Raw genomic sequence first — 22,939 nt, forward strand, 5'->3', positions numbered from 1 at the left:
ACAGTAGCAACAACTAAAAACATCGGTGTTATCAGCGTTCTTCCCAGGCTGAAAGTCAAAAACACAGCACTGCACCAGCTACTAAGACTAAGAAAAATGACAGCTACTGCTGAACCCAGGACACACAATAATAATAATTTGAGTCAAGCCCCACCGATCTGAAGAGTTTTTAACCCCTGTGCAACAGACAAAGTAGAAAAAGAAGAGACTTCAACTTCATGATAAAAATCATCATGAACAGCTCATGAATCTCAAGTATTGGATCATCTTGTACCTCATCTAGCAACTGATGGACCACCAGTCCAGACTGAAAACTCTGAATTTGTTCCCTGTACCCCCAGATCAAAGATGAGAACAGGAGAGGAGACATATCACACAAGACTTCAAGGATTTATTTTCTCAAGTGATTCAGTGCTAAGATGGTCCCATTAACCAATAACAGGCCCAACTAAATCTACCTTACGAACTTTTCCTTCCTGCAAAGGTAATCAAATTGAGTGCACTTTAGCAATATGAAACACTCCCAGAGAAAGTTACATGAATGTACCACTTTTTATTACATAATAAATAAAGAGATTAGTCTGTTACAAGCTAGGAACAGTAGTAACAAGCAAGTACAGCACTGAATGCTTAAACACTGTTCCTGTCAGCTCTAAAGGCAAGTGGCAATCTCAAGCTATTTTGCCGGAATACATGTATTTCTGAATCCTTTAAAGGAACAGTCCATGACTCCTAAATCAAAGGGTATCTTGCAGTAAGGAAAACAGAAAATGCACACCAAGTTAATCTTGGCAATTCACAGTCATGGAAAGAAGAAATTCTTGATAGGGATGCTAGAAATATTTTTCTACCTGTTAGCACTGTATAGAGGAAGCAATAGCATATGCAGACAACACTGGTAAGGCATTGACAAGTATGCCAGTGACTGCTCTAACTCTATTTTAATAATCTTCTGCTATTTTAGTAATGTGCTATTTAACAGTTTGGAAGAGCAAAAACCTTCATCTAGTTTTCCATCTCTGTTCAGAAGCACAGAACAGCATAGCTTCTTAAAATGCACAGCACATAATGTAAATATACTACAAGTTCTGTTCATTTAGCATTGATTTGTAACAATGACCAAATAAATAAGCAAACGTAAAACTAAAAGCAGTACCTCAGTTTCTTATTATTTCCCATCATGTTGAGGCCAATTGAGTTCCCTTTAAGAAGTCTCAAGCCCCCAGCTTTGCCTCGCCTTGCGTATGTTTTTAAGGAATCACCACTGGTGCCGACAGCTCCAGGCCGACAACGAAGTGACTGTAACAAAAGAATTCACAAATATTAAAACACTTGTGTAAAAGGAAAAGATTACTTACAAAATACTTACATATTACTTTGGCTTCATTTTCAGACTGCTTTTGTACCAAATTTAATGTAAAATATACCCTGTCTATACCCTTACTCACTAAGATTCCTTACTTAACAAAATATGACTATTTTCAAAGTATTATGAAGCATCTTACAGTTGCAAGATATTTCAGCGTACATTAAAATAAACCACAAAAAAGCATGAGTTTTGCCTATGTATCTTCTCCTTTTATATAGATATACACATACATACATGTATATATGCATACAAAATTAGGAATCCCACAGTAAGCAATCATGGGACATAATGATTTAAATTAGTGATTAAAAAATATAATCCCATTATGGTAACTGTCTAAACTTAGAACTACTTATTCATGCTCGTATTTTCAGAATACTATTCAAACACAAGATCTATAGGAGTAAGAGAAACAAAAACATTAAGAGTAAGCAGACAGCCTGCCTGAGCATATGTTGCTAAATCAACACAGAAACTTTGATTTTGCAAAACCGCACAGGCGACTATGCAACATTGTTTAATTACCTAGAAAGCTTTAAAGATACATTTTTACCATGAGATGAACAAAGTACTTGCCTTTCTTTCTTCACTGGTACTGAAAGGTCCATCACTGTCATCTATGCTGAGCAGATTTGCCTCACTACATAAGTGTGGGAGAGAAAAGGAAATACTTCGTAACGCAACGGAGCACCAGCAAAATATTTGAACACAAAGGGCTTTATTTTTTAACTTTCCTCTTTAAATTTAAATGCATCACATACACATTATATACATACACCTATAACACCAGGAACATATAAGCAAGCAACAGTGACCCAAAATCTGATGCAGACTCGAACTTAAGTGTACATCAAATTACTTCACAAAAAGCAAAACTGAAAGGATGTTATTAGTTCAAAATAGAGAATACTGTTGAACCTTCAATATTGTTATGGCAATGTTATTGACATCATGAAAGATTTTATACAACTCCATATATAAATTGAGTCAAGTACTAAATTAAGCTATATAATGCAGTCTAAGTTTGTGCATGCATATCAAGTATGTGGTTTAAAACTGCAAATTTCATAGTGTTTTAGGAGAAGAACTTACGTATAACTAAATTTTATCCCATAGCAATTAGTGCAAAAAATATGTCTTCCTAAAAATAGCATATTCAGTTTGCCTCAACTGCTCATTAAAATGTGTATCTTTAGTACTTCTGTGTCTATAATCTTCAACTATTATAATGGAGAGGAAGCTACAAAAAAAGAAACCCACCCCATGTAACTGTGAAAACATAGTCTTTTCAGTAATAGGCAATTATCCTCAAATAATCTCCAGTATCTAAATTAAAACCCCAAGAATACATTTTATACTGACAGCAGCTACATTAGGCTAATACATTCTTGCTTCCAGAAGCAACCTGCAGATAATCCCTTCTCATCAGTCCTGATAAGGTTAGTACTCTCTTGGCTGCAACAAAATAATACAACTTTTGGCCAACTTGTAATTGCATAGGATTGGGGGTTTTAATTCAGGTCATTTAGACAGAAATTAGTTATACAAGCAGTTATGCCAGGATTTTCAAGGGAATAGCTACACAAGAGAAAAAACCATAGATGTGGAGGTGGAAATGTTTCTCAGCTACACATGCGACAGGTTGATTGCAATATACATAGTGATTTTAGCTCTTAATATATAAGTAACCATTCATAACACACACCCACCCCAATTTCCTAAAAACATCTTCCAGACACAAGATTTCCCTTAATGCAACAATAATTCGTCCATCCGATACAATACAAATATCCCTACATCAAATTAAACAAAAAAAAAGAAAAATGTTCTTGGCTCATAGGGTAAGAATTGCAGACCCTGAAAATTCAGGAGATAAGATTGTGCATGCAGTTAGCCTTGATACTGGAAGAATGATGTAAATGTCAAGACGTAGCCAGAGGCACTGTCATATTTTCCTTGCATTTACAGAGATATGTAATGGTAAAACAAACAAAGTGGTGGATCATCACTAATTTCCAATATAAAGTGTCAAAAAGACAAAATAGTAGTACTTCTATACAAACTATACATGGATATTAGAATTTTAAAATACTCTCTTTCAGGATAGATTATTCTTTCCAGGGAGGCTCACTGATTTTTCTTAACTCTTCATCTGAAGCCACTGCGTTTAACCATTTCAGAAATTTTCCACATCGTACAGAAAAAACAAAACCCTGAAGCACAGACCTGAACAGCAACCTTATTGCACCTGCAGCTCTGGCATTTACTTACTGTGTTGACCTAGCCAGACCATTTAATCTCTAGGTATGTTTTCCTTCTTCAGCTCCAGCTTGCATAAAAATCATGATGATTTTAAAAATGCCCTTGTACAGTGGCTATACTTTTAGGGCTTTCAGATGCCACAATACTGCAGCCATTTTAAAAAAGGGTGTTTGAATAGGTGAGAGAGAAGAAAATATAACAGACTGCAAATGAACATAACACTGAAAAAAATCCTTTAATCAAACTCAACCAGAGTAACACTTACGATACAATTAGGATGACATGACTGGAAAAAATATTTGGGAATTGGATGTTTTTAAAGAACCAGTATTTGTCATTTTAAGCAAGGCAAAGTATACGTACCAGTACCAGAAAGCCTGTTTTTTCAGAGAGATGAATACACATCAACTGAGTAATGTCTATTTGCTCATGTATCACATGCCTACAGTTGCCTGCTTAAAAGATGCAATTTACACAGACAGGGGGCAAAAAAAACACTATCCCACACTCACACATAACCAGACAATGACATGTTAACACTACAGAAATGAAATCTCAGTGGCCTTGCTGGGAGAAGTCCATGCCTTCATACTTTGTCACTCTCAACCAGGGAGCCAGGTAGAGAGATTTTCACATTAGAATGACAATTTCTAACTTTTAAATACTTTAATTAAAATTTTGTAACAAATGAATAGCTAAAGCCTTTATTAAAATTAAGGGGGGAAAAAAAAAAAAAAAGAGAGAGAGAGAGAGAAAAAAAATTAGGTTAACAGAGTTCTTTCCAAAGGGGAGTTTGTAACTGTACATTCAAATTTAGGCATTGAAAAAGAAAAAAAAAAAAAAATCCTGATTAGTACCTCTAATCACTTACCATTTATTTAATGTTTTAAAACATTAAAAACTGTGCAATAGCTGGACACCTTGATTTAATAAACCATGGGCTTACTACTATCTACACGCAACCCAGATTTTAAACCTCTCTTGATCACTGAAGTTACACTCCATTGAGCTTCAATCATATTTCAAACAACCGATTCAGTCACATTTCAAACATAATTAGAATTTTTCTGAAAATTCTTACATATAAAAACAAGAGGCTAACATATTTCTCCTCTAAGTGCACTGTGTACATTCTTGACTTTAAATTACATGGCAAAAGAAGCACCGGTATCAAGAGACCCAAGAGAAGTAGTGGTATTATTCAAGTCATGTACAATGCCATGCCATTAAAAATAACCTTAACTAAAACTGCTAAAAATCAAGAACTCAGGCTTTGAACAAAAAGGTTTTATCAATTTAAAAGCTGTAGTGCCTTTCTAACAGGATCAAAAAGAAGTATAAAAACACCTATAGAAATATAGGGTTTTTTTGACAAAGGAATAAAAAGGAAGAAATTACTGGAAAAAAGCTAAACAGAAATTAAAAAACAAAAAAATTACTGGTTTTACAGTCAGGAATACAAGGAAACAAGCGGCTTATCCCCTAATTAAAAGGTAGTAAATAAAAACCAACCAACCAAACAAACCTTTTGAAATAAAAATCTAGTTAAGAAAGGACAGCACAGCACAAATATATATTTACTACCCATTTATTTGTATTCAGTTTCTGATAAAGCTATTAGTGAACAAATCTCAGGGGAAGGCCCAAGCCTGGATTCCTAAAAAACCAGTACAATCATCAGAACACTGGGCCCGTCAGTTTACAAAACCACCGTCGGACACATAGAGACGGATTTCAAAAACGTTTACTCAGATTTTAAAACAGAAGTAAATATAAATTCTTATATTATTTTGGCCATGTTTGCGTAAGTCTGCCATCCTTTCATGTCTTCTGCTACATAAGATACACATCATCTCCATCATTTATTCTGTGATGGTTCATGAAAGTTTCAGTGTGTTCCATTGACCAACTCAGTTTTTCACTATTGCTCTACATAAAGGTTCCTCTCCTGTGGGATCTCCAAGTACAAAAAAAGAAAAGTCTCCAGACATTTGCTATCATGTTGATTGCTCTCCTGGGTAGATCAAATTTTGTAAATCATCAAAAATGTTACTTTTACTCTTTCAAGTGGACTAAAGATTATCTGCTGGCATTTACTTTGGGATAAGATACTTGTTCACTACCACTTTAAATGTCCGTAACTCTAACCACATCAAGTATCAACTATAGCAGCATTTTAAAATGTATATATTGTGTTGGGTGATCCTCAATTTTTCCAAATCACCTCCAGTTTACAAATGTTCTTTACTCTTTTTGTGTTCATTACTGGAAACCTTACCATTACAACACAGCTCATGTGATTCCCCAAATCAGTTAACAACACACTGCTTTTAAAATAATCTACCTATTCTGAAAAGTGCTTTGGCAGAAGATCACTGGCCACATATTTTGTGCTCATCTCACTTAGGAAAGATAATCCAAGCAGACATCCAGTACTGACCAACAACATTATCAAAGGGCTCGTGGAGTAACATGTGAATACAGCTAACTCTTTAAGTGCTGGAATGTTAATGCTATTCTTGGGACAGCTCAAAACAAACTTATAGTGTGTCTGTCATTAAGAGTGCAAAAAGCTGTGATAAGGTCAGACACAAATGCTAGTGCCCCAACAACGACAAGATGCATCCAGATGCTTGCGTCAGATTTACAGCTTTCTCCACGCAGAAATGCAGTTAGTTACAAGCACTGCAGCACTCCATAGTGAATGACAGTTTTTTTAAATTGTCAGAATACATACTTATTATAGTATACTCAAAATACTATAAGGATGAAAAACTTTATGCTGGAACAATTCTATGAACTAAAGCTGCTAATCTTTGAAATGCTCTGCTAAGGGTAAAGGGAATTTAGAAAGAAAAGGACAATTTTACTCGAAGCTTACAAAGCCGTTAAGAGAAAAAGGGAAAAGAAAAAAAAGGAAAAGGTGTTACCAGATATAAATACATGGGTAGCTTAAAACATATAGATGTTTGAAGGGAGTGAGAAGTTGCCTGAAATGGTAGCAAACGAGACAGGTTTTCCAGTTTAAATCCATTTTAAATTATTCTTTTATCTATATTTACAGATAAAATTCTGTATAATTCACAGGTATAAAAACAAATTCATGATGTAAGGAGGTAACAAAATTTCAGTACTTACTATAGGAAAAATGTTTATTGTACAAAATATTTGAAAGGAATGAAAAATCACTCAGAAATACATTCCATAATCAGTTTTTCAAACTATTTTTTTTTTGTAACATCACACCACTATATATATCTCATTCTGTATTCTTAAGTCAACATCAGCTGGAGACAGAAAAGAGCAGTAAATTACTAGCAGAGAAAAGCTGCTATGCTCACAAATGTAATTATTTTTATTTCTGAAGTAAAATGCAAATGCAGTGTTGTATGTACTGCCGCCACTCTTAAAACATATTACTGTGCACCAGAAATGGATATAAAATTGCTAAAAATAAAAAAACAAGCTTAATTTTATAAAACTAAAATGCCCTTAATTTTGAGAACCTTTTAAAAAGTGCTTTAACTTCTGATACAGTTCTGTTTTGACAAAAGTTCTTAATGCTTACCTCACACTTCAGTGAACTCCTGAACTCACTTTATAATGACTAAAACATCACATTTCCTAATGTTTTTATAAGATTACAGCATAGCCTGCTGTTGTAGGCTAAGTGGTTATGTGTCTACTTTCCCGTCTCCCTTCCAACACACAATATTTGGCAGAAAATTACAAGATACAAATTTTGATTCTTTACACAGGATTCAGTTTCTCCTTACTAGAAAACCACAGCATCCTTTCTAAACTTTCAGGTCCTATCGTCCAAATATGTAAAAACAACAAATAAATGTAACACGCATTCTTCCCGCATGAAACTTGTTCCTTCTAACAGGTCATTAGTCTTGTTCGAAATAAATACATTAGCAACAATAAAATATCACAAGGACAAAGTATGTATTCAAACTACATGTTATAGGGTTTAAGTTTTAGTCAAAATCCAAACATATTCAGTAAAGGAAAAAATGACCAGGGAACAAAACCAGCCTTAACTCTACCCAGTGAGATAAACACAAGGGAGAAGTATCTAGTCTTTTAAGCTGAATTTAACTTATGTGGGCCTACAGGTACTGAAGTACCTTAATCATAACTGTGAGGTACTGAGTAGCAGCACCATTAAAAGAAAAGTTGAATCTGATTAGACACCTTACTTTTTCATTTCCTTACTTCACATGTTGACATATTTCTTGCCTATGTTCCTTAGACTTACACAGTAGCTCCAAAGACAATTGCAACATTTCTGAAATGTATTATTGTAAGCCCCATGTTGGCAATTAAATTTACATTATTAAATTGAATTGTTGACAATTACATTTACATTAAAATGCAATCTAAAATAATATTTAAAATAATTTAAAATAATCACTTCTTTGAAACCATTTTTCTTTATCACTGAAGTTTTAAGATACTATAGATTATTTCTTACTAATAAGTTACAAAAATTATTTATTTATAAATAGACACTTATACTTTCAATAGCCTAGATAAAAGCATCCTTACTCTTTCTCTGCATCTCCTTCACTTTCTTCTTCATGATCAAAGCTCCAATTATTTTTAAAACCTCCATCTCTCTTGGACTGTGATCTATCCAAAGCTGAAATGAGAACAAGTTAAGATAAGTCTAGATTTCAAGCTGAGTTATTAATCAACACAAACTAGAGGAGTAAACCAGATGCATGTATTTTCCCCAAGTATTTATTTTGTTGATGCTAATGTTTAACCATCATTTAATAAATTCATCAATGCAGCGGTGACTTATTTTCCTAAATAAATACAAGTATCTGTCAACATCTTGATTACTAATGCAACAAGTTAGCAAGCTATTAAAAATTATGATGCAAAGTAGTTTTACAAGAATTTCAACTGCTTTGCTGACACCGGGAAGTTTAAGGGTTCCTTCTCTGATATGAACTATATGCCACACACAGAAAAGGTCCTAAAATTTATTATTTGTCTAATACCCAAACACATGTTTAATTTTTCCATATAAAAGCAACAGTTCTGAGCTGCCCCAAGTACAATTTCAACATAATATGCTTCTTTTTAATTCAACATCAGACACTAACTGAAATTTCAGCATTGGCATCAATGAAGTAGAAACTACAGTCACACTGCATTAAATTTATGTACTGCAATATCCAACAGTATGGAGATTTTCATATAATATGACAGCACGGGGGTATTCTTAAGTGAAGGAGGTCCAGAGCACAGAGACAGCACTCATTAAAGCAAGACACTGCTCACTCCAGGTCCTAATTATTGCAACTAAGAGCTGTCTCACACAAATTCTGTATGACAAACTACGCAGCAGCTTTGATTTTGTGTAATTTAGATGTCTTTTCTTACTATGTTTTTCTTCACATAGTTAGAAATGCATTTAGGAATAATGAAGGCATTATTGTTTTGATAGAAAAGAAAAAAAAAAATCACAACCAACAGATGTCTAGGGTAAAGTACAAACAAGGCACACAGAAATATTTATTGCATATTCAACCTCTGTATCAAGGACTTCCCAAGTCATGGGTAATATTTTTGCGTTTAACAGCCTTTGCTAGCCCTTTTTGTCTCCCCACTTGCTTTTTTAATCAAGACTACTTTAGAGAATCAACAACATCTTGCAGCAGATAGTACCTCAGCTCAATTATACATTATATGAGTGAATCAGGACAAACAGAAGGAAATACTTAATCTGGTATTTTTTGCTCCTACTTAGTGCTTTACTCCTCCAGTTTTTGTACTTTGGAAGACAGTAATAAGTAATTCTTCCCTATTCACTCATGACTGCCTAGATCTCTGATGTGTTCTTTCATGGTCATCCTTTTCCCAGGCAGAAAAAGAGTCTTCCTAATTTTTACTCACAGGGAAGTTGCTTCATACCTTTAAATCACTCTCAATGCTTCTCTCTGAAGCTCTTCTAGTCTACTGTACCTCTTTGAAATGAGGATACCAACACTGTAAGAAATATTCAAGATGTGTATGTGCCATGATTTTCTACAGAAGCAGCAGCACGTTGTTTCTGTTTTATTCTTTATTCCTTTACTAATAACACTTGACACTGAATTTGCTGTTTTCATTGCTAAGGAGAACTGCACTGATCTTTATATACTAGATAGTATCTTCCACTCACAACTGGTACGAACCAGTTCAGAGCCAATCGTTTCCTACAAAAATTCTCTTTCTTACTTCTCATTCACTTAGACTACTACATTCACCTACAGTGGATTTCATATATAATTTTTAACTCACACAACCCCAAACCTGAGCATCTGCAATTTTCTTTAAATAGCTAGCCATTATACTAACGCAAGTAAAGTCTGAAACATCTACAAACTTTGTCACCTTGGTATCAAACACTTTTCCTTCTATCTGTACATCAATGTTAACACAGAACCTTGTGGAATTCAATCAGTTACATCTTCTATTAAAAACACAAACCATTTTTGCCTTCTTTTTCCATCTATTGCCAGTTGTTCCTTAGAAAACTTTCAATTTTATCCAGAGGCAACTAGCCTCTCCAAAATCCTTTGGTAAAGGCCTTTACAAAGGGAACAGTGAAATTAATTCTGATCTTCATTATCATTTCTATGAATTTGGGTTGTGTGGTCATAAAGCTCACTCATGTAAAGTTCCTCAAATACCTCCACTGCATTTTAAAAAAGCTGGTATCATACTAGCTACCTTCTTTACCTGTAGCAGAAAGATGATTCTAACCCGCAAGTAATATGCTACAGCCATTAGCTCCTTTATCCCTGAGTTCCTCTTGCAACGCTTGGATGAACGCCATTTGATCCTGCTGCCTTGTACATTGTTTGCTTAATGTACTACAGTTTTTCCACTGATGCTTCATTTTGAGTCATAAACTATCACATTCCTTCTTTAGAAATATTCTGGCATGAAGACATCTTTATGTGTTGTTAAAGTGAGTGCAAGCAATTCTGTTTTTCAGCTATGACCTTATATTCTCCAAAGCCACTTTTTACATCTGGGTTGTCCATTGACCCTACAAATAATGCAGAAACTTTTCTGCTGAGTTTGAAGAAATACTTAAAAATAGTTTTTATGGCTGCTGGGAATTATTCCACACACATTCCCTTTTTTTTTCCTGCCTCATTATGATTATAGGTCAAATACACCACCTTTTTCATTATTCTGTATTTTCATCATTCATACAAATGATGAAAATACAGAATACAGCTTCAAGAAGGACAATGTTTTAATTCAGACGTTTCACCTTACTCTGCTGTTCAGCCATGCCAACATCTGGGAGGCCTTTTAAAGTCTATTTAAATAAGCAGCATGCATGTACAGTAAGACTCCAATATGGTGTCTTTAACTCCCAAGCTGTCTGCAAATATTTTACACCCCAGCTGCATCTTTTAGTTCCTTTTCAAGAAGTTCCTTGAAGATTTTCTGTAGTCCTTTTTTTGAATAAAGCTTTTCTGTGTTGGATGGTTTGTCCACCAACAGAGACCAGCTCAGTTGCCATGGAAGAGGAGTCTCAGTATCCCAGTTCTGCTCACTCAGCTCTGGATAAATTTTTTTTCTCTCTAGCATTCACGGTTCTACCAAAAAAATGCAAATCTAGAACTATACCATCATGCTAGCAGAACTGTTCCGCTGAGTTACTTGATCTGAATGGTCATGTGGGATCTGATTCTATACAGATTTTTTTTTTAACAATGAAAGCAAGTTATCTGTCACACAGGCAAAGTCTCTCACTATTTTGTAGTAGCACATTTGGAATCTCTGCGTTGTAGCTTTTACTATGTATACTATCACAGCCATTTTCATCAGCAAGACACATTCACATCCAGAACGTGAAGATATTCAAATAAGCAGAACTGGCCCTAAGATAGAAGCCAACAACCAATCTAAGTCCTCTTCCTGAGAAAGGCCTCCTCCCAAGAAAGGCAGCATGCTGGAGCAGATTTCACTAACAATGACAAATCATTTTTCCTCCCACTACAAGCTTTCTTTGGTGAGGTTGTACCAAGGGAGACAAGCAATTCTGAGCCCAAGAAACTAGATGGAATTTTAAACAGACAACTTAAAACAGGTATATATCTAGGATATTTCACTGCTTTTTTAAACAACTGTGATAAGTTGTATGTAATTTTTTAAAAGTCAATAAAATCAAATCCTGAATAATGTGTATTTTACTTTTTATGAGAACTTTCATAACGTTATCAACCACATCCTGAAGCCAGCATTTTAAAAGTCCTCATACAGTCTTTTTGAGTAAAAGACAAATAACAAATTTTGGATTACAAAAGAGTATACTTGTAGGAAGAAGAACGGCAGGAAGCAGATCAACACCTTTATGTTACTGTGTGCGGACACTTGTCTTAAATTTCTTTCACAGTAGCTTCTATCATTCAATAGTGTCATTAAACAATTCCCAAATGGGAGGAAAAAAGTTCACAGTGAATCTCCATTGAAGAAGAAAAGTTGTGCATTTACAGAAGAAAAAAAACAAAAAAAAAACCCACAAAAAACCCAACCAAAAATGCCCCTACTAAGAAAAAAAAAAAAACCGAAACACTACACCACTGAAGTGACTCAAGTGAGGAGTGACATATACAGTATTTAGTAAACTGCTATGTCCAACATAAGATACCATCTTAGAAGATATTTTTGCGTGTCTTTTACCTCATGATCTAAGGCAAATCATTCCATATGAATCTATACTACAGATGACCAGAAAAACATACCTATTCCTTTATTGGTTTGGATGTGATGCTGAATTGGGTTTGCATGTCAAAGTTTTGGTAGTGGGGGTTAAGGAGGAGTGCTGCAGGGATGGCTTCTCTGAGAAGATGCCAGAAGCTGGCCCAGGCCGAGCCCACAAGCAACACTGGTAGCACCACTGGGAAAACGTATTTAAGGAGAAAAAAACTGCTGTGAAACAGCAGTCAGGAGACGGAAGTGAGAATATGTGAGAGAAACAGCTCTGCAAACACCAAGGTCAGTGCAGAAGGAGGGGAGAAGGTGCTCCCAAGTGCCAGAGCAGAGATTCCCCTGTAGCCCATGGTGAAGCAGGTATCCACCAGCAGCCCATATGGAGGACTCCATACTGGAGCAGGGGCATGCCTAAAGGAAGCTGTGACCCTGTGGGAAGCCCACACTGGAGCAGGCTCCAGGCAGGACCTGTGCCCTTGTGAAGAGAGGCGCCCATGCTGCAGCAGGTTTACGGCAGGACTTGTGATCCTGCAGAGGACCCATGCTGGAGATGTCTGTTTCTGAAGGGATTGATGCTGAAGCAGGGGAAGAGTGTTGCTTTGACCATGACGATAACTGCCGAGTGATCTTCCTGTCCTTATCTCAACCAAGGACTTTTGTCATATTTTCTCTCCCCTGTCCAGTTGAGGAGGGGAGTGATAGGATAGCTTGGTGCGTACCGGGTGACCAGCCAGGGTCAACCTAACACAGATGCTAGATGCCTTAACTGGCCACATGAAGACCAACTTTTCTAGGATAGCAACTTTTTCAGGTACATCACTGGATTGCCAGAACAACTCCTCACCACCCTCGGAATACAACAGTAGAGATGATAAGGTTTCTATTACAACACACAGAAGCTTTTACAAGTCTTTCATCTGCTGAGATGACATCTCTTTCTGTGTGCCCAAGAACAATCCTAAACGTGAAACCTGAATCAAACAAGAGGTTTGTTACAAGACCAAGGTATCTTTCCAGAAGTTTACATTCTTTTTCCCCAGTTACATGGCACAGAAATAATACAAGCCTCCTCTTAGAAATGCTTAGACCATCACAACTGAAATCAACCTACCAGATACTACAGCATTGACACAAAAAATGTAAATTAATTTAAATGTGCTCAAATCATTGCCTTCATCCAGACTCATATTTAAATAAATAAAAAAGAATGCTTTTAAGTTTTCTAATCTCTTGTTCATTTACAGTCATCACATATATTGCCAAGAGAATACAAGTACACATAGAATCACAGAATAGTTCAGGTTGGAAAGGACCTTAAGATCATCTAGTTCCAACCCCCCTGCCATGGGCAGGGACACCTCACACTAAACCATGCCACCCCAGGCTCTCTCCAACCTGGTCTTGAACACCACCAGGGATGGAGCATTCACAACTTCCTTGGGCAACCCATCCCAATGCCTCACCACCCTAACAGTAAAGAACTTTCTCCTTATATCCAATCTAAACTTCCCCTGTTTAAGTTTGAACCCATTACCCCTTGTCCTATCACTACAGTCCCTAATGAAGAGCCCCTCCCCATCATCCTTATAAGCCTCCTTCAGGCTGCTATGAGGTCTCCACGCAGCCTTCTCTTCTCCAGGCTGAACAGCCCCAACTTTCTCAGCCTGTCTTCATACAGGAGGTGCTCCAGTCCCCTGATCGTCCTCGTGGCCCTCCTCTGGACTTGTTCCAACAGTTCCATGTCCTTCTTATGTTGAGGACACCAGAATTGTATACAATACTCCAAGTGAGGTCTCACGAGAGCAGAGTAGAGGGGCAGGATCACCTCCTTTGACCTGCTGGTCACCCTCCTTTTGATGCAGCCCAGGATACGGCTGGCTTTCCAGGCTGCGAGCGCACACTGCCAGCTCACGTTAAGTTTCTTCTTCACAGAAGTCTGACAGAGAAATATTTTTTTCAATTGTTTCACTTTCCCCGTTGTTTCATTACTCTTTCAGACAGGCTTCTTCGGGCATCTATGTAAAATAGCTTGTTATCTTCCAGCTTTGATATCATCAGTTGTGGTACATCAATGTATAACCACAGTTGAGACTGCATTTTCACATTTTTACGTAGGCAGCACTACGTAAAAGGGTTTACTCCCCCTCACACTTTCTAAAAGCTGGGGTTTCTTGTTCCTGCCCTGCACCCCTCCTATGTCAGCACCGCTGTTTCTTCACTAAGAGCAAACCTGGGGAATAAAACTAATTCAGGCAAAAATACCTTGAGCAGCAGGGAAGGGGCAAAGTTATTTTTCAACTCTTATCAGTTCCCCCATCTGCTTGACCATACTACCACAGCACAGCTGTGACAGTGGAGCAGAGGAAAGGGGCAGCCAGGAACTGAGATTATTTTAGGCACCAAAGAAAACTGCATGGAACCATAGCCTAACCTTCATTTGTAAGTACAGATTTAAGAGATCTATTTCTTAAAAGATGCTTTAACTTTCCTCCCCCTAAATTAGCTGCAGATGCAAAAAACTGTCAAAGCCACTTCCAATAACAGGCAGCAAACATAAATGGATAGTGAGATATTACATGAAGACAGAGTTCAGTAGTAAAGTTCTATGATACCAATGTAATGAATACAAAGTACGGACAATCTTTCACACATTGAGGTAATCTAAATTCTCAGATTGCTAATAAAAACCCCCTACCCTTTCAAGAATGTGGTAACAACAGAAGAACAATGACAAATACAGGGCATCCACTCCTGAACAGAAAGTTTGCAAAGAAAGAGCATTTATAAGAGGTCTGTAGTTCAAAGGTAGAAAATCTGCATGTTCTGATAAACGACTGGGGGTTTTCTTCAGGACTTTAATGCACACTGGGTTGCTTACAGTGTAGAATATCATGTATAATGACTGGACTCAAAACCACCAAACTGCCTAAGTTTGCTCATTTGCTGAACCGTGCTTAACCTTTGCTAAGTATTAACAAGTAACAGAGAAGGATAAAAGGAGGATAAAGCTTTGAAGTACGTTAAACATTTTCTTGACTATGTCTTCGAAAATTTTTGTTTTTCTGATAAGATTGTGGTGGTAACCACATAATGAATGACCAGTGTTTTATGACCTTTTCTACTGATTCTCCCAACAGAGATGTAGAGGTATCACCCAAGGACACTGCTCTTATGACAGCATCAGAAACTAATGCAGAAGCACTTCATGAGGGCTTCTTTATTTACACCAGCAGCAAAACAAATGCTACAGAAAACATGGGCCCACTGCTCAATGAGACAGGAACCTAGTGATAAAAGACATGGAAAACGCTGAACTTTTTTTTTTTTTTTTTTTTTTGATACTCCAGTTTTCACTCATAAATTTTGCCCCCTGACCTCCCAGTTCCCCAAGTCTACCAGCACAATATGTGAGAATGCAACATCACCCATTGCCAAGGAAGATATTATTAACGAACCCTTAAGCCAGTTGTACAAGCAGAAGTCCACAGGATCAGACAGGATGTATCTTATGGTGTTGAGGAAACTTACCAGCGTCACTGCTGGGCCCCTCTACATTATCTTTGAAGAGTCATGGCATAAGAAAGGTTTCCAATGACTGGAAAAATATCATACCTATCTTCAAGATGAGCAACATGACGACCTGGTGAACTACAGGCTAGTCTGCTTCATCTCAACACCTGATAAAGTTATGGATCAAATCTTCCAGGAATCCATTCCCACCTACATGATGACAAGAAAGTGAACAGACAACATGGATTTATCAAGGGCAAACCTGACTAACCCAAATGCATTCTACAGTGAGATGACTGGCTGTGTAGGTAAAGGGAGAGCAATGGGTGTTGCAAAGCCTTTTACATGGTCTCTCACAGGGTCCTTATAGACAGACTACAGAGACATGGACCGAGTAAATGAATGAGAATGTGAGAGGAAAACCAGCTGGACCACTGGGGTCAAAGGGTGATGACTACCAGTACAAATCCAGCTGCTGGCATCCCATAGTGATCAGTACTGGAGCCAGTACTGTTTAATGTCTTCGTTAATAATCTGGATGCTGGGACCAACTGCACTCAACAAGTTTGTAGATGATGCCAAATCTGGGGAAGCAGTTGATAGAGTGAAAGCCAGGGTTACAATTCAGAAGGACGTGACAGGCAAAAGAAATGGGTTGACAAGAACCTTACATAGTTCAACAACAACAAAGTCCTGCATCATGACCAAATAAGCAAACTGATCCAGTTGGTCTTGGTTGGGGCAGAAGGTTCCAACCCACGTGATTCCAACCAGCAGTCAGGTAAAACCAGTGACTACTCGTAGCTACAAAGCATCACCTAAGGCAACTGCACCATCATCGCAAACACTCCCAAAAAGAAGTACCTCAGTCACTTTTCTCTCTGCCACCCGTTCAAACTTTCCACACAAGGGTCCAACAATAAACAAGAAGAAAAAAAAAAGAGAAAAAAGAAACAAAAAGGTTTGGGTTTTTTTTTCTGCTCGTTAGCACTATGAATTTATTTCTCTACTTATATAAGGCCTCTATTGCTAGACTAGAGACATACTAAAAAATTCAGAAAGTAAGGAGAAAGTTTAAGGTTTTTTATATGAAATATAAATATAGGAGAGTTATCTTCCTATTTTATAAGGAAAAATGGAACATGGATAGGCTAGGGGGAACTTCTGAACTGACAGTTTCCTCTCAAAATGTGAAAAAGTATATAAAGCTAACAAGCCATTTCAAGGAAGATGACACGCAAACAAGAACTCCAGAACATAATTTCTGTGGCAAATCCGTATGTGATGTTAATCACATATGATCTCGAATTCTAAACAGTGGAAGAGTTTTATAATATAAGCAAAACACAGCAGGAAATCTTACAGGATATTATGCATCTGATTTACACACTTCTGATTTTAGACTCAGCTATACACCATGGGATCCACCTTCATAAAGAAAAGCTAAACTTGTGCAACTGAAAATACAGCAACACTAAACAATCTATTTTTATAAAGTGCTAAAAGGCAGGGTAAGATTAATAACCTAGCCTAAGTACCTGGAAATTTGGCAGCCAACAGTTAAGCTTTCAGCTTTGCTGCAACAACTGGAATGTCAGGTTGCAATAAAGCACTGTATCTACATACCAAAGGGAAGAAGAAACAAAAAATAAGAATATGTATTATTTAACACTTTCTGCAAACTTTTAAAACTATGTCACAGGTATTATCCCCTTCATATAAAACCATACAGAAATTAAAGTCCAGAATGGTTCCATGACTTTTACAAGAAAATGCAAATGCAGGACAAAAGAAAAAACTTTAAAATGTAATTAAAGCCAAAAAAAGCAAGACACTTATTTGACGTTGCCAGCTGTTCAAAATCCAGCTGAAACGGACAGCAAAAAAGCACAGATAAAGAAAACCTCAATTAAAAAAAACTCGATAATTTGCCCAAATGAAAAAGGCACATCTCAGAAAAATCTGAGTAAGGAAAGGGTGAAAGGAATATGAAAGAGTCAATTAAACTTTAGGTTGTGAGAAAAATTCACATTTGCTTTTCTGTAAAGACCAAAAGACCTGCTTTTTTCCCCCTATTCTTAGTAACACTGGCAAGCTTTCATACCCAAATGAGAGGGCAGTCAGCTGGATTAGACTGCTGATATGGCTGAAAAGTAATGCAGACTAGCTCCACCAACACTTCCCCCTGAGGATTAGTTTTCTGCCAATTTAGTTCCTTCAGCCAACTCGCCATGAAGCCAGAGAAGTGCTGGTGTCGACTCAAGCAAAGCTATGAGCAAGGGCAGTGTCTCTGGGAGGGGCAGCAGGACTGTAACTCAGAACAGCACAGAGCAGTTAGGGAGGCCTGGCTGTGTTGTAAATTGCTGGCACAATTACTACCATGGCCATTCAATATGGCCCCACACGTGGGGACTCTAAGAGTTAGAAAATAACCCTGCAAGTAAAGCATGTCTGGTTGGAAAAAACAAAACAAAACAAAAACCAGAGAAATGCAACACAAATAAGCAACAGCCTCCTGCTTATATCAGACACATCATATATGTCAATTTCCTCTGCACTTAGAGATCACCAAATGCAACAAGACATGATGTAATACAACTACGTTACTGCATTAAAACCACAGTGTTCTTCGTGATGGAAGTATAAAAGTTCACTAGACGTAACAACAAGTTTAAGAAACACTGACAACTATTAACTAAACCGCAGTATACTAAAATTCACTAAGTGGGATTTATTTTTAAAAAGCTAAAAAATAACTTTAACATCCCTGGAAAAACAAACATTTTCTTAGTAATTACTTGTAAAGGCAGTGAAGAAGTGCTATCAATCGTTAATATAACAAAATAACACGTCAGCCTGTTGACCGCTAACAGTTACAAACCTACTTTTCAAGAAATAACACTCAAAAGACAGCTGAAGCAAAACATCCAACTTAAGACACCAGCCTGCAACTAGAGATGAGTTTCAGCCACCTTCACCCAAAGATTAAATTATCCTTACCTTGATCTATCAGTTCTTTTGATCACAGTGCACACCATAAGTCTTTCTTCCAAGTAAGGAACAGTGCCTCTTCCATCTAACAAAGGCTTTGTTAGATGACAAATAACTTCTTTACTACACTAATAATAGGTTGGGGATTTTTTGGTGGTATTCAAAAGGTAAAGATTCAGCTATATACAAAATATATTTGCCTAATAGCAGAACTGGTAATGTCAGTTAAAAGGTTTAGTGCCCCACTGTGCCATCATCATAACCTGGACCAGAGCAGTACAACAGAATAAACTTTTGAAAGTTTACTTGCAGTTGTAAAGGATCCTTAAATTGCCTCTTGAGCAGTAAAGCTTGCTAAAAATACAGTTACAATGGACTCTAATAAATGTTTCTAGAAGTGACCCTCAGAAATCACAAAGGCAATTGTAAATATGAAAGCTAACATCTATTGCATAGTTCAAATTCTCATCTAATAGGCTTTTAAATAATCTTTCTGTTAGACTGTTGTATTAAATTGTTATCATCAGGATATTCGTATTTTGCTAAATGAACCATAAAAATCTGACATGCCAAACAAGCACGACACTATAACCTACATCATTAATAAAAATATTTCAGAAGAATGAATTTTAGTGCAAGTGAAACAATTGTATGGCATTGAACAAAAACATTCTCATAAAAATATTTCTGCAGTGGTTCCTTACAGACTTACTCTTCAAAGATTACATAATATTAACCATATCATGTAGTATTACGTTTTACTACACCAGCAAAATATTATTGGTATATATCATTCCCAAAACAGCCTTGTGGCAAGTCTTATTTAAAAAAAATTAAAACATAAAAAACTCCAAACAAACAACAGGGAGACTTTGCTCCAGCTTACATGGTCTAAAAACAAACAAATAAAACTCAGGAAGTCTTTGTACAGTTTCTCGATCATCACTGTTATTTACTATCATTGAAGGTTCAGTTAGAGAAAGATATCCCAAAGTCAGCATCTTTCACTCCAAATTATTCTTTCATAGGAATGACTGTGACACTCATTCAGAAATGTTTCCTTGTCTCATGCAGCACTTGGAGTGCTTACCCATCAACAAAAACTTTTTGACGGCCTGCTGATCAACTCGGGAATAACCACAGCCTTTTAATTTACTCCCTCCTGTCTCTAGCCTTAAAACTTGTTCTGCACAGAAGTTAACCTGTTATTTAAAGTAACTGCATTTCCCTAGGAAGAGTAAAGCTGCTGTTACACAAAATTATTTATTCTAAAGTTTAAGTTACATATTAAAACTTAACCTGATTTAACAGGTCACCAATGACAGATGAAAGTAGGAATACCCTTTTCTCACATCCAGTCTGTCTGCTCTCCGCAGTTCAAGTCATTGTCCAGCCTCTCCCACTTACGGTTCAGTGAGCAAATTCAACAGAGGTTTGGCAAAGCACCAATATGAGAAAACTATGCACAACAACTTCAACCTCTCTGGCAATAAACTGGTAAGTCTCAGGGGTGGTAGGACAGTACAAGACACACCGCAAGACTGCAATTTGAGGCGGGGGAGGAAAGGTGGGGGAGCATCGGGAGTAGAGAAGCAGGCATATTGCCCCCACCTGCAGTTTAAGTGCAGCACAGCTGCAACACCTACCTGTAATCAGTCAATAATGATCTGTTAGTCCCTATCTCCAGACCAACTAATAATTTTAAGTCTTGCAAAGAGAAACAATAAATAGTTGCCATTCAGCTTTGCATCCAAAATGGAGTTGCTGCATGATAAGATAAAAGCAGCAATGTCACAGTTTGCTGCTTTAGGGAATTCATATACCCAATTTATTATTATTCTGTTCAAGACAATAGAGCATCACACCTTAATCATTTTACTGTTCTTCAGTTTATTTTGAAAGCTTTATTTTCAAATTTGCTATCCATGCTGCAAATTGCTACTGTACATTAACTACACATCAGTACTCATGCATTTGCTACAATTCTTTCAATAGTCAACTATCCTCATATATTAGAACATAATTCCTTCCACAGATTATTTAAAGTTATTTAAGCAGCAGCACTGCCAAAATGCTAATTCCTTAACTCACGGCAGACATTAACCCATAAATCAAAATAAAACATCTTCTCACAAGTTACTTACTTTTAATCATCCCTGTTAGCTACAGTACCCAAATAACCATTAGCCATTCTGTATTCTGATTTATACTAGACTGTAATTTAGGGACTGAATTCCATTTGGCACAATCCCCAGGTCTGTGCATGGAGACTACACCATACAAGAAAATTAAATAAGTTTTCAGTACTTTTATGACATTCTGTTGAAAGTACTCAGAAGACATCTCAAAAATACATCTATGTACTAACAAACTACTAAGCTCTACTTATACCATGTTAGCAGTTCTCAAACAAAGCTTCCAGTCTAAATGTGTGTCACTGAATTGGCAGTGATTTAATTATTAAAAATATACTGTTTGATTTTAACCCGTTAATTAACAATTGGTTATCTTTTCCACATTTCCTAAACGAAATGAAATTTTGTGGCCTTAGCAGCAAAATAAAAAACACTTTTTTTTTAGTCTTATATTTTTGAAGGATCAAGGAAATAAAGATTGCCAGGTAATTATTTCTGTGTCATGATATCCATCAACACAGGCTGCTGAGCACCCACTATAAAAGTGCCATTTACTCCTTTGAACACGACATTCATATGCAACTGACTTGGCCAGCATAAGACACCAAATTTTACTTCACCTGAAAATATTATACACACTAAGCTGCTGAACACCGTAAAAGGAAGTTTAAGAACACATGCTTTAAAAAATTGTGTAAGATCAAATTACCACCAGGTTTAATTCTACATATACACTGAATAAGAACAGTAAACTTCTTACTAGTTCTTACTAGTGCTTTAATTTTCTTAAATGTAAGCACAAAGTAATCAAGTACAGAGCATTAGACAAATTTCAACCTATGTAAGAATACCTCAACCACAAAAACCCTCTAAATTGAAACCATATAGGTGCTAAAACATTGGCCAAAAGAAATTAACTTTCCAAACCACTTCCCCCAATGGAAGTGCCTGTTTGTTTAGAACAACCAAGCTAAGAGAAAAATTGCATTTGCTGGTTTTCCTGCAAAAAGAATTTGTTGCCTTTATTTCTCCAACCTCCACCACCACAACAGCTCCATTTTTGTTTATCTTGTTTTCTCCTGCAGCTATTCTGTACACTCTTCTACTCCTTTCTGCAAGATACACACAGATGGAGGCACACACTGTCCCACGTACTCAGTGCTCTGGCTGTCCTGACCCCAGACTACTCTGCCAGTCTGTGAACTCACAGGTTAGAAGCAAACCAAAGCATACTGAGGCAGCACTGAAACCTTTCGCTGATTTTGACTTCTCTATTTTAAGGAAGTAAGCCAAGTATCACAAAATTCCTAGATGTTTACTTGTGAGATCTCTACTCCTCTGCAAACAAAAGGTTTAATAGCTGTTAGTGGGAAGAGAGGAGACAAAATTATACGATATGACCTAAAACCCCCTCATATTCTTATAAAGCAGTATTTAAAAGTGGTGAGTTTGGTGATCAATCTCACATCATAGACCTGCTACAACATAACACACCTTGAAACCCCTCAGTTCTCTCCACGAGGAGACACAACTAAAACTCCATAGAACGTCTGACACTGCACTGCAATCCATGCAGTCTTACAAAAACAATAGTAATAAAAGCCAAAGTTGTTGTTGAAACCATTACAATAAATAATCTATTACATTTTATCCATTACATAAAACAAGAAGCAAAAGACTAAAATATCCAAATAGGATCATCATAAAAGTGTTTCAAACAGACATTTGGAAAATATTGGTTTATGCTTGCTATCAAGCCACATATTGCTGTCATTACTTGTGTTATTACTATTACTTTTGTATTTCTGCCTACATAAAGAAGAGTGTAAGGATCTCTTTTAGGAACATTCTCTTTTTTTTTTTTCCCTCCACTAAAACTCAGTAGAATTTCTGTACTTTTTCAAAGCGTAGTGTTTTACTACCAAATCCAAGTGCCAGA

General features: G+C 36.7%; 1 protein-coding gene across 2 annotated transcripts in view; it reads right to left on the reverse strand.

The window, feature by feature from the left end:
- The window catches only part of SENP6 (SUMO specific peptidase 6), a 76,536-nt gene that overhangs the window by 48,430 nt on the left and 5,167 nt on the right, over window positions 1-22,939 (reverse strand). For both annotated transcript variants that reach the window (XM_080616977.1, XM_080616976.1), the window contains exons 2-4: window positions 8,186-8,279; window positions 1,946-2,009; window positions 1,157-1,299 (exon numbers count right to left, since the gene is read on the reverse strand). In XM_080616977.1, coding sequence (XP_080473103.1) covers window positions 1,157-1,299; window positions 1,946-2,009; window positions 8,186-8,279 — 301 coding nt within the window. The remainder of the gene's footprint in view (window positions 1-1,156; window positions 1,300-1,945; window positions 2,010-8,185; window positions 8,280-22,939) is intronic.

Source organism: Psittacula echo (assembly GCF_963264785.1).
Source record: "Psittacula echo genome assembly, chromosome: 4".
Classification (NCBI taxonomy): Eukaryota; Metazoa; Chordata; class Aves; order Psittaciformes; family Psittacidae; genus Psittacula; species Psittacula echo.